Genomic DNA, 12,686 nt, shown 5'->3' on the forward strand with positions numbered 1-12,686 from the left:
AAGAGCCTCACCTGGGGCCCTTCTAGCGGTCAAGGGGAAATGGGGTTTCTAGGAGCTCCAGACTCCACCAGCCTCCCCTGTGGCCTGAAATCTGCTCCCCCCCCCGCCCCCGCCACCTCAAGCTGAGGACACAGTCTCTCCAACAGCAGCTCACTTGTTACTGAGGACGAGCACCAAGAAACAATCATAATGAATAATATGCTTCTTAGGATGAAACAGACTCACTACATGCCAGACATTGAGCTGAAAGTTACAATGCTTTCTTTTTTCTTGTTGATACAATATATATATAATTTTTTAACATAAAGTAAAATCTGTGCATGCGTGTGTGTGTGTACACAGTTCTGAACTGTGACAGATGCAGTCATGTAACTATGCATTAGACTGTGGTGTGATTCGGAAGAACTCTACCACCCCAGATGTTCCCTCACAGCCACTCACATTCCCTTTGTAGTCACACCCTCCTCCTGCCCCTAACCACTCCCTAATCCCGCCCCTGCAGCCTCTGACCTCTTCTTAGCCCCCTAGGTTGCCTTTTCCAGAATGTCCTATAAATGGAATCACAGTCTGCACCCCTTGGGGTCTGGCTTCACTTTGGCTGGTGCATCTAAGAGTCACTCACATTGTTTTGTACATTGACATTTTGTGCCTTTTTATTGCTGAATTGCATTCCATTGAATGGGAGTGCCAGTTTATCTATTCAGCATATATCTGGGCTGACTCCTGTTTGGGGCGATTATGAATAAGCTGCTATAAACATTCGTGTGCATATTTTTGTGTGCACACAGGTTATTTCTCTTTGGTTAAATATCTTACAAGTCTTTTTTAAATCTTCACTTCTGGCCTATAAAAGTATCATCATCCCCATTTTACAGAATGGGAAAGTAAGGCGTGGGGAGGTTGAGGACATTTGTACAGAGTCAGGTAACTGGAGGAGCTGGACTACAACCCTGCTCAGTGCAGCCAGTGTGACTGAGCGCCTCCTGAGAGCCAGGTGGATTCTGCCCTCAAGGATCCATGCTCTGGGCAAGAAACCCACCCATCAGCAGGTGGCTTCTGCTGAGCCACAACAGGCACACAGAGGGGTCCATGGGAGCCCAGAGGGGAGCATCTGACCAGGCTCAGGGGAAGGAATGTGTCCAGCAGAGTCACAGAGGAGCAGTATGAGTTAGCCAGGTAGGGGACATTGCAGGCAGGGGAGCAGTAGGACAAAAGCATAGAGGTAGCACTGCCAGTGGCAAGTTCCAAAATAAGAGGCTGACTGCTACAGGGTCCATATAGGAAAATAATGGGAAATACATTTGGACAGGAGGTGGGGTCTGCTAACAAAGGACTTTAATTCCAGGTTAAGGAATCTGGATGTTAAAACAACATTAGCTGCCATTTCTACAGTGCTACTTCCCAGGCTCTGTGCCTTTCTGGGAGCCTCGAAGGTTTGTGAGCTGGAAGGAGATATTAGGAACTAAACGATGCATGAGGATAGCTCAGGTAAAGGTTATTGATAAGTAAGAATGCCTGGCACCAAACGCATGCCCTGTCTAAGGAAGCATTCTGCCTTGGAAGCACTGTTCTCTGTTTTCCTCTGAGTCTCCTTAGCAATCTCCCTTCATGGATGAAAAGAGAGTTTTACCACATGATTACTGAAATTATGTATGTGTCTAATTCCCCCACTAGGCCAGCAGTCCCTTCCATTTCTCAATCCCCATAACTGGCCACAGCATCTGGCATAAAATGGGCCCTTTATAAATGTTTATGTAACAAGCCAGGCGCAGTGGCTCATGCCTGTAATCCCAGCAATTTGGGGGGCCGAGGCAGGTGGATCACCTGAAGTCAGGAGTTCAAGACCAGCCTGACCAACATAGTGAAACCCCATCTCTACTAAAAATAAAAAAATTAGATGGATGGGGTGGCGTGTACCTGTAATCCCAGCTACTCAGGAGGCTGAGGCAGGAGAATTGCTTGAGCCCAAGAGATGGAGGTTGCAGTGAGCTGAGATTGTGCCACTATACTCCAGCCTGGGTGACAGAGCGAGACTCTGTCTCAAAAAAAACCAGAATGTTTATGGAACAAATAAGGTGCCTTTGTTCGTTAGGTATTTTGATTAATAAATAGTTAACATATTAAATTCAGGTGACCCGTTTTCAAAGAATTAGAATGTAAAAAAAAAAAACAAACCCTTGTGGCAGATTATTGTTCAATATTCATTCTCTCCTCGCCACCTCTGTGGGAGAAGTACACTTCTCTGATTCTTGATTTGGAGCTCTGTGAAATGATTTGCTTTGATTAATTGGATATCTGCTGATTTCTGGATTGGTTAACTGGATATCATGTCCAGTTAATCAAAGGGGCTTGGATGCAAGCAGAGGCTTGGAATTGCTCGCACACCTGGGCCTCTGCCATTGCCCTGAGAATATACGTTGGCCAGAATATGCCTTGGTCCAAGGAGGATACAAGATATTTGGCACATACTCCATACCAAACCTGCAGCTTGGAGACACACAGCTGAGCCCAGCTGAGATCAGCCTGCTCAATAGATCTGCAGAAGAGTCAGCAAAAATGCATGCTTATCATTGTACACCCCTGAGATTTTGGAGTTGTTTCATAGCAATAGCTGACGATACAACCCTACACTAAAAAATGCCCCAACCACAATTTTGTTGTCCTTTGTTTAGGAAGTGAGTCACAGACTGGTTTTAGACTACCTCTGAGCCTCAGTTTCCTCATTTGTAAAATCTGTAAAATGGTTATGAGACTGAATGAGAGAATCCAAGAAAAGCCTTCAGTGCAGCCTGCAGCACAGGGACTGTGCTCAGTATGTGCTATTGTTATGAAAGCGTCTCTGGACCTGGGGTCCCTCTGTCGAACAGCAGCTCTCACTAGTTACTGGGATGTGCCCGAGGAGGGTGCCACGTAACAGAATGTCAAGCGACAACAATCTCTGTCTCACGACGTACATCCTTCCAAAGTGACCTAAGGTGAACTTCCTCGCCTCCTGCCAAAGAGCTAAGGCACCACTGCCTGTTTATCACAGTCAATTAATTGGTGACACAGCTGTCCTGGTGGAGATAGAATCAGTGTCCTCGTCTTGTGTCCTGCGGTGAGAGAGGCTAAGATGCGGGTGAGAGTTTTAATCTGCTAACGCTTGGCTGTGGCAGGCTGCCAGCAGGGCACTTAGCTCAGCCTCCCCGCCCTCCCTCTCCCATCTGTCTTCACTCCTCATGGACTCTTAATGCCACTGAATGCTAACAGGCAAAACGTATGTGACTGGAGGAGACCTGAAACAAAGGGGTGAGAACAGCCACCCAACAGAAGCTGTCTCCTGCAATCTCTTCCCCTCCATGGCTCAACTGCGCATCAACTGACCCAGGGCAGCTCGCTTTTGTCCCTCAGTAGAATATGAAAATCTCTCCAGGCCCCACCCGCCCCCGCAAAAGGCTAAGAATTATTCTTTCCAAACTATCTAATTCATACACTGTGATGTCTCAACAAAGCCGTGTGTAGGCATGGGTGCTGAAGGCATTTTGCATTTAACTATTCTACCAGCTTCAAAACCCTTAGGATCCAGTGATAAATCCTGCGAATGCTGAGGTTTACGCTCTCCTCAGAGTAACAGGAACCTACTGGTGTTTGGCTGGAGATTGCAAATGTTTCTGACAGCTCATGTGAATCTTAGAAAATAGAAAACAACCTATCCCACATTACATAATCAGGCCAGGAAAACATGTTTCATATTAGAAAGGCAGCCAGCAATTTTCCAGGACTCGGACAGGGGTCCAGGTTTTTTGTCTGGCCTGGTCCTGCTGAAGAATGACAGCACTTTAACCTCTCTGTATCTCCTTCTCTCTCAAGCAAAGACCCATGGAGCTGCCCCTCTGTGCTGGCATGCCTCTTTGTGTATTGTACTACTTCCTTCACTTGAGAGAGGATGAATAAATATCAAAGCCCGAGAATTATTACGCTTCTCAGAGAGGTTGGAATAATCAGTAAGATGTTTCTAACACAAACAGGAAATGAAAAGGAAGAGATAGCAAGGTCTTTAGAAGCAGGCTGGATCCTTACAAAGGTGCAACTTAACCAGCTAAATAATCAAATAGACAGCCCCTTTAGAGTCTATCAAGCCTGTCCACATTCCCAAGCAAGGCCAAGGTCCCCAGATTACCCTCCTTTTCATCTTCCAAAACCTTTAAGCTTCTCTGAGAGGTGCCCCCAAACCCCAGCCCAGCCTTCCCTGGCATAGCTGGTCACCCCCTCCCAGTACTTCTTAGCACTTATTTAGGATAACACGGTGATGGGGTGAGGGAGGACATGCTGGGATGGGTGGAACTGTGCACTGGTAATGAGCGTGGGTCATGGAGGAAGTCAGACCGAGGTTCACATTCTGGCTCCTTCACTTGACCTTGGGCAAGTGAAACAATCTCTCTCAACCTCAGTTTCCTCATCTGTGATGCAGGACTACCTCCATTATAGCACTAAATTAAATATAATTATATATATTATATTTAAAAGTATAAATATATATAAATATATAATTTATATAAAATATATATACATATATAATTATATTATATATTTATATATAATTATATAAATTATATATAATTTATAATATATTAATAATATGATATATATTTATAATTTATATATTATAAATTATATAAACATATAATATATAATTATATATATATAAATATATATAATTATATATAATATATATAATTATATATAATATATAAATATATAATATATATTATATATAAATATAATATATTATATCATATTAATATATATAATATATAATATATATAATAATATATATAATAATATATAATATATAATATATTATATATAAATATATATAATATATATTATATAATTATATATAATATATTATATATAATTATATATATAAATATATATAATATACATATATATGCAACTCTCACTCGTGGCCCGGCCGCAGCGAACACTTAGCAGAATTTTGTCAGATGGTGGGTGGATGGGTGAGCAAGAGCTGGCTTCATCCTGTGAGGTCACACAAAGCCCAGTACTTGGAAGGACCCTGCACCTGGTTTAATGCTCTGTGGTTGCTGCACTGAAATCCTTAATAATTTTTTAACATGGAGCCTCGCATTTCCATTTGGTGCTGGACTCTGCAAATTATGTAACCAGTCCTGCGGAACAGTGCCTCGGGGCCAGCTGTGGCACTCTGGGAGTCTCAGCTGTCCCATCGAGTTATGAGCCAAACTCTAGCATGACCCCACATTTTGGTACTTTTGGTCATTTCAGCAAAGATAACATATTTGGAACAAAGTCAGTGATGAAAATATTTTGTACTAAACCTGTGCCATTTCATACAAGCTTCCAGGTATATTTGTTTTGAAAAATGCAACCTCATCACTGGGGAGAAGGCATCTTCCCACTCCTAGCCTTTCTTTCCTTGAGAAGAGAGTGCAATTAGGGTGAGTTCTTTCTCCCTTGGACCTTCTTCCATCTGCCAGGGAGATGGAGCACGTTTCCACAGTAAATTTAGGCTGGGCGCAGTGACTCACACCTGTAATCCCAATACTTTGGGAGGCTGAGGCAGGAGGATTGCTAGAGGCCAAGAGTTTGAGACTAGCCTGGGCAACATAGTGAGACTCCCACCTCAACAACAACAAAAAATTTTTAATTAAAAAAAATTAGTCAGGCATGGTGGTACATGCCGTAGTCCTAGCTACTTGGGAGGGTGAGGTGAAAGGATTGCTTGAGCCCAGGAGTTCAAGGCTGCAGTGAGCCATGATCACGTCACTGCACTCTAGCCAGGGCAACAGAACAAGATCCTGTCTCAAAAAAAAAAAATAGTAAATTTAGTAAATTTGGGGACAATCAGCGGGGCTTGCTCAGTTCTGCTCCTCCCCTTCTCCTCTTTCTGGGGAAGAAGAGAAGGGGAGTCCCTGGTGACCAGGTAGGTGAATCCTTCTAATTCTTGGGTTCCATATGAGGAAACCCATTTGGCTCTTGCACTGAGCCATGCCCTTCAACCAGCCTTATCAGTAACAACAGTGATATGTTGGCTTTCAACTGTTATTCCATCGGCTTACTCAATTTGTTCAGTTCTTGGTTGGGAATAGGGTTGCTATATATTGGACACCCTCAATGACTCCAACAACCACCAAAACCCCTGCCATCCATCTTGTGACCTAGAACAATACTTAATTAAAACACCCCCCTCACTACAAGGAAGTAGGATAGGTCCTGGGAAGAGTGTTGGATTCACTGCATCTCAAAGTTGAAAGGCCCCTTGGATTGAGAAGGAGAAACTCCAAGGAGACTAAAAGCATAGTACATTAGTTCTCAATCTTTAGTGTGCACCAGAATCATCCAGAAGGCCTGTCAAACTGGATTTAACTCTTGGCCTCATTCCAGAGTTTCAGATTCTGTAGATCTGGGTGGGGAATCTAAGAATGTGCATGTCTATCAAGTTCCCAGGTGATGCTGAGGCTGCTGGTCTGGGAACCCCACTTGGAGAGCCACTGGCCTGATATAAAATGACTTCACTCTGCTATTACAGAGTAGCAACCAGAGCCCAGGTATCTGTGCTCTAGCCAATGTGCTTCTTGGTCCATCTTCTTGCCCACTGGTTGCACCTTCCTCAGCCCTGGCTGGAAGTTCCTTTGGTTGCAGTTTTTAGACTTGCACTCAACACTTAAGCTGAACTTGCTCTCCTCTTCAAAACAATGTCTATAAACAGCCTAGCGCTTCCTAGGAAAAAAAACACTTCAATACTAAGTATTTCTGGCACCAACACCTATTATAAGAAACATGAAAAGAGAAAGTGTTTTATGAAGAAAAATAAGTACAATTCAGAATAAACTTAAAGCAAATGTCATCAGGCCCAGGACCAAGAACCAAAAAAGTTGGTCAATTTTTTTTTACCCTTCTATGGTACATTCTATGTTTATTTTGCTAAAAACAAATAAGAAAACTTCTTGTACTTACCCAGAGTATTGGCAGCAAAGTTTTTTTCAAGTCCATCTTCTGTGAGCTCTCTTTTATTGACCATGCAACCTGCATTATTGATCTAAAAATTATAGTTCCCATTTCAAAATAAAGAAAAATAGGGCCAAAAGATCTATGTCCATCCCCACACCTCCACTACCCCACCCCCAGCTCTTTTTCAACTTTCAAGTGACAATGACAATTTGCTCAACTGACTCTTTACTCCAAACCCTTTGCAGGAAAATACCACTTGTGTAGAGGATTCAGCCACAGAACTGTACAAAGATCGCCAAGTGAGACAGCTTGGCCAGGCAACCTAATTCATGAGAGAGTGCTCTGGAAATTCATCTAGTCCAGAACGGTCCAATAGAAATATCTAATCTTAAGATTTCTAGTAGCCACATTAAAAAGGTAGTAAGAAACTGGTAAAATTAATTTAATAATATATTTAACCAAATATATCCAAAATAGCATCATTTTAACATGTAATCAATATAGAATATTAATGAGATGGCATAGATAATTTTTTTCAGGCTTTGAAACCTGCTAATTTATACACTTACACCACATCTCAGTTTGGACTAGCTACATTTCAAATGCTTCACAGCCACACTGGACAGCACAATTCCAGACTCTGGAACAACGTTTCAGAGCACATCAGAAACTCTTCGGATAGAAAAGCAACTTAGCTCCAAGTAGAGTATCTGGGAAGAGCACACTGGGACTCTTTCTATCTGAGTCTACCCAGGCTCTCCATGGAGTTTTGTGCTAATTATGTTACTAAAAGATTTGCCTGTCTGCAGGAGGTACTCTTTTGGACAAAAAGAGCTTCTAATTTCAACACACCAATCCCCAAATCTACAGAATTGAGAAATATTTATATACAAATCATCATTTTATAAAACATGGAACATATCTATCCTCCCACAACACCTACCCAGTGGATGGCCCCTTCCTTTCCCCACTAATCTAACCACATGCGTCTCCTCTTAAATCCAATGAGTAAACTTGATTCCATGAACAGGCCCAAGCATAAGAGAGTCTTACTAAGATTCTTCCATAAAGACAGGCAAACATACATATCCGTCCACATCCAGAGACAGAAACAATGGGCCAACATGAATTTATTCTCCACTTATGTTTACAAAGCTCACCAAAACATGGAGTTTATGTTCCTGCTTGAAATTTTCCACAAATTTCCAGATTTGCTTGGGATCAGACAAGTCCACAATGTGCAGAAAAATGTTCTAAATTAGAAAGCAAAAAAAAAAAAAAAACCCTTTTTAAAAAGATATAAACTAGCACTTTTAATTTTAAAAAAGTATACAGTTTTTAAAAAGCAAATACTTTGAAATGATATAAAACGGAAAATACCAGTCCCACTCCTCAAAAATAAACCATTGTTCAGTTTTTTGTGAATCATCCAGAAATATTTTAAGCATATACTATATATACAATACATATATTTTAAGATACATATTTTATATATACATACACCACACAAATAGGATCAGACTATGCATTGTTCTACATCCGTGTTTTTCACTTAACAATATGTCTTTTAGTTTTTGGTGGTAAAAACAGTTTTTACTTTTTTATTTTATTGTGATAAGGATACTTAATATGAGATCTACCCTCTTAACAAAATTTCCAGCATGCTGACTAGGTACAATGTTGTACAGTGCACCTCTAGAGTTTATTCACCTTGCCTAACTGAAACTTTGTGCCCTTTGATAGTAACTCCACATTTCTCCTTTCCCCCAGCCCCTGACAACCACCATTCCACTCTTTGGTTCTATGAATTCTGAGTACTATGGATACCTCACATAAGTGAAATCGAATAGTCTTTGTCTTTCTGTGCCTGGCTTATTGAACTTGGGTTATCTCCTCCGGGTTCATCCATGTCGTTGCAGGACTTCTTTCCTTTTAAGGCTGAATGATATTCCAATGTGTGTAGGTATGTACCACATTTTCTTTGTCCATTCATCTGTCGATGGACATTTAAGTTGTTTCCACATCTTGGCTATTGTGAATAATGCTGCAATGGACGTGGCGGTGCTAATGGCTCTTCAGGATCCTGATTTCAATTCCCTTGGATAAGTACCCAGAAGTGCAATTGCTGGGTCAGATGGTAGCTCTATTTTGAATTTTTTGAGGAACCTCCATACTGTTTTCCATAGAGGCTGCACCATTTTGCATTTCCACAAATGGTGTGCAAGGGTTCCAATTTCTCCATAACCTAACAAACATTTTTTGTTGTTTTTTTAGCAATAGCATCCTGAGAGGTGTGAGGTGATATTTCACTCTAGTTTTGATTTGCATTTCCCTGACGACTACTGACATTGAAAGTATTTTTTCATATATGTGTTGGCCATTTGTTTTTTGTTTGTTTTTTCTTGAGAAAAAGAGTGCCATTGCACTCTGTCGCCCAGGCTAGAGTGCAGTGGCATGATTTTGGCTCACTGCAACCTCCGCCTCCCAGGTTCAAGTGATTCTCCTGCGTCAGCCTCCCAAGTAGCTGGGACTAGAGGTGCATGCCACCATGCTCAGCTAATTTTTATATTTTTAGGAGAGATGGTGTTTCATCATGTTGGCCAGGCTGGTCTTGAACTCCTGACCTCAAGTGATCTGTCTGCCTTGGCCTCCCAAAGTTCTGGGATTACGGGCATGAGCCACCATGCCCAGCTTGCGTTGGCCATTTGTGTATCTTCTTTGGAGAAATGTCTATTCAAGTCCTTAGACCATTTTCAAATCCGGTTATAAGTTACGTCGTTGTTTGTTTGTTTTGCTATTGAGTTGTAGGACTTACAAGAGGTCTTGGAGATGATTTTGTTACATATGAATCCACCCTATTCGTTTTAATGACTACATAATTTACCTTTGCATGGATATGTCAGGGTTTCCTGCTGCTGATCTTTTTTTTTTTTTGGTCAAAAGTCTGCTCTTCAGACAGTATCTCAGGCACATCATAAATAAGATGACAACTTCTGCTGTGACCCTTAGTCCTTGCTCATGACACTTTTCAATCTCTGCCTTGTATCATGGTTATCACTGGACACAGCCACCTCCCCAGCAGGCTTAGAACTCCATGAGTAAGGGACCCTGTCTAATGTGCCGTTTCTCCTTATGGTATTACACACAGTCATAGGCATGGTAGTCGACTAATGGATCTTGGCTGTTTAAACCTTTTTCTCTGTACCCAGTACCTAAGTCCAAACTTGCACTCTTAGCATCCAATGAATGCAAAGGCATACTCTCTGAGCATCAGTGGACACACGTGACTTATCACTAACCCAAGGCAGAGGGCACCTAAGTATTGAACCTACAGACGAGGATCTGAGCAAGAGCCACAACTCCTTTGACAAAGCAGAGAAGTTCTGTGCCCTGCCTGAGTTTCCCCATTAATCAAGCTATAAAACTCAAAGCTGTAGTCGAATTTATTTCTACTCATCTTAAAACATATTGTTTTCTCACCTGAGACAAATGAGACAAAGCAACTCCACATTTTCATGACTCAGAAAGTCTAGTCAGGTTGAACACCATATTCAGCTTAAGCCTGGCCCAACTGAATATTCCTCTGCCTTCAAAGGATAGGAAAAATGTTGTCTGTACAGAGCTATTCTCTTTTAAAATGTCTGTGAAGGCCCTCACCCAGCCAGAGCGAACAAGGCTGCTGAGTCATATCTGAGTCAGCCAGGAGCCTGTACCAATGACTGCAAACTGAGTCTAGACACCTAATCCTTCCATTTTGAGGCCTTGTCTGCAACCACCCTAAAACTCCCTCCTACCAGAAAGCGCTGTGTAACATGTATACAAAATCCAGGTTAAAACAGCAACAAAACTCAAGTGAACTAAAAGCAATTCTGCTTTAAACATTCCACAAGTTATCTGAGCTTCCTGGAAGCGCCTGAGATGTCTCAGAGTGAAAAGGAGGCAGTAGCAGGGAAGAGAGAATCACTGTCCTAGACAAATCAGCCACGGAGCTGGTGACATGAAGCACCAAGAAAAGAGGAAGGAAATCATCTGTGTCCCTCTGAGGCAAAACAGGAGGCCACAAAGCACCCAGAAGGAGAGGCTGGCAGTCTGCTGTGGCCAGGAGAAGGAACTGGAAACAGGTGCATGTGTGTAAAAGTCCCAATCTGCGGAGCCACACAATGAGAAGGCTCACCTTAGGAGCCACTGGGCCCCACTGTGATACAAGCATGGTTACTGAAATTGAACAAAACAAAACTCAACTGGGACCCTTTCTGCAGACAAGCCACCATCTATAGCGGCTGTGTGACCCAGGAGTCATGAGGTGACATCATGGGGACTGATCCCCCCATCAGAGCAGTTCCCACAATGAGCACGGTAAACAGTGCATGCAGGTGTTTTGTTAAGTAGAAATCATTCTGGAGAAATGAGGCGGTATTTCATAAAACCACTGAGGTCTTGGGAAGCTAAATCAACCATTCTCAAGAAGCTAGAAATCCACATTGGCCTGGAAGAGCTGGAGAGTCGAAACCCGTTTTTTATCATGGTGTGCGATGTTGGTGGAGTCAATCACCCATAAGACATAAGTGCTTTCACAGAACCTTCCAGCCACATCAGGAGGCCTGCAGGACTGAAAAATGTTGCCCAGGCACCTGTCCCTCTGTGATCTTTCCCTCTAAAACCCATAACTCCAGTGTAAACATCAGAAAGACATCAGACAAATCCCAACTGTGAAAGCCTATCTCAAAAATAGCGTATCTCAAAAATCCCGAGAGCCTATCTCAAAAAATAATACATAAAATAGAAGTTTGTTTTTTTTTTTAATGTTACCCATGGAGATAACTGCTAGACGAAAGTCTGGAGCCACGTAGTAAGGTGGGGCTGAACTGCAACCAGAAGCCTGGGGAAAAAGGTACACCCTGTTTCTCCCCTAGGCCCTTTGGGAGCATCGTGTCCAGTGGACTGGTGAGCCAGCAGTCTGCCCTACAGTAACCAGTAGTCCTTTCCCCAAGCTTAAGCCACACATAACCTCTCTGAAAGATCACCTTGGCATGATATTCACCTCTCTATATGGCCAAACACCTGATCTTACCAAGCCAGCGTGTACAAGCAGCTGAGATCCCCACGTGACCTTGAGCCTTACCTGGTGCCTGTGCTCCCTGGCTCAGCTGGCCTGCTGCACACCTCACCCAGACCCTCCTGCCCAAGGGACCTTCTTTCTTTGATGTTCACCCAACCATGCAGGCAGGACCAGCTGCTCCACTGCCCTCACAGCTCTACCACACATCTTTTCTGCTACTGGGGGCTTGCAGGCTTCCACCTCCCACTGAGCAGGGCCTAAGCACTGATTAAACAGAACACACTTGAAGCAGAGAATGTAAGGTTGGGAGTGGTAATAATATTAGTATAAACAATAATGATAATACCAACAATAATAATAGTAGCTACTTCTATTGATTGAGAGCTGTTTGTTCTTAGGATACCCTGAGCTTCCCATCTTGTAGCCCCTATCATGTTATTTCAGTAACATCTAACAGACACCTCTTTCAACAGAGGGAATTGAACGCAGGGATTGATTTCCCAGGTGATTAAGGAAGGTGAGAACTCAACCAGGATTGGTGAAGTAACCCAGAGATTAGTAACAACAGGAAACTACCACCAGCCCTAGGCTCAAGGAACAAAGGGAGAATGCAGTGTGGCCTGAGCCCAGGAACCAGAAGGAAGAACCAGAGAGG

At 42.6% G+C, this 12,686-nt stretch overlaps 1 protein-coding gene across 6 annotated transcripts in view; it reads right to left on the reverse strand.

Moving 5' to 3' along the window:
- Positions 1-12,686, reverse strand: part of DHRS12 (dehydrogenase/reductase 12) — a 48,908-nt gene that overhangs the window by 27,718 nt on the left and 8,504 nt on the right. For all 6 annotated transcript variants that reach the window (XM_063595778.1, XM_063595779.1, XM_063595777.1 and 3 more), the window contains 2 exons: positions 8,133-8,225; positions 6,979-7,060 (listed from right to left, as the gene is read on the reverse strand). In XM_063595778.1, the coding sequence (XP_063451848.1) occupies positions 6,979-7,060; positions 8,133-8,225 (175 nt within the window). The remainder of the gene's footprint in view (positions 1-6,978; positions 7,061-8,132; positions 8,226-12,686) is intronic.

The sequence above is a fragment of the Pan paniscus genome, chromosome 14 (assembly GCF_029289425.2).
Source record: "Pan paniscus chromosome 14, NHGRI_mPanPan1-v2.0_pri, whole genome shotgun sequence".
NCBI lineage: Eukaryota > Metazoa > Chordata > Mammalia > Primates > Hominidae > Pan > Pan paniscus.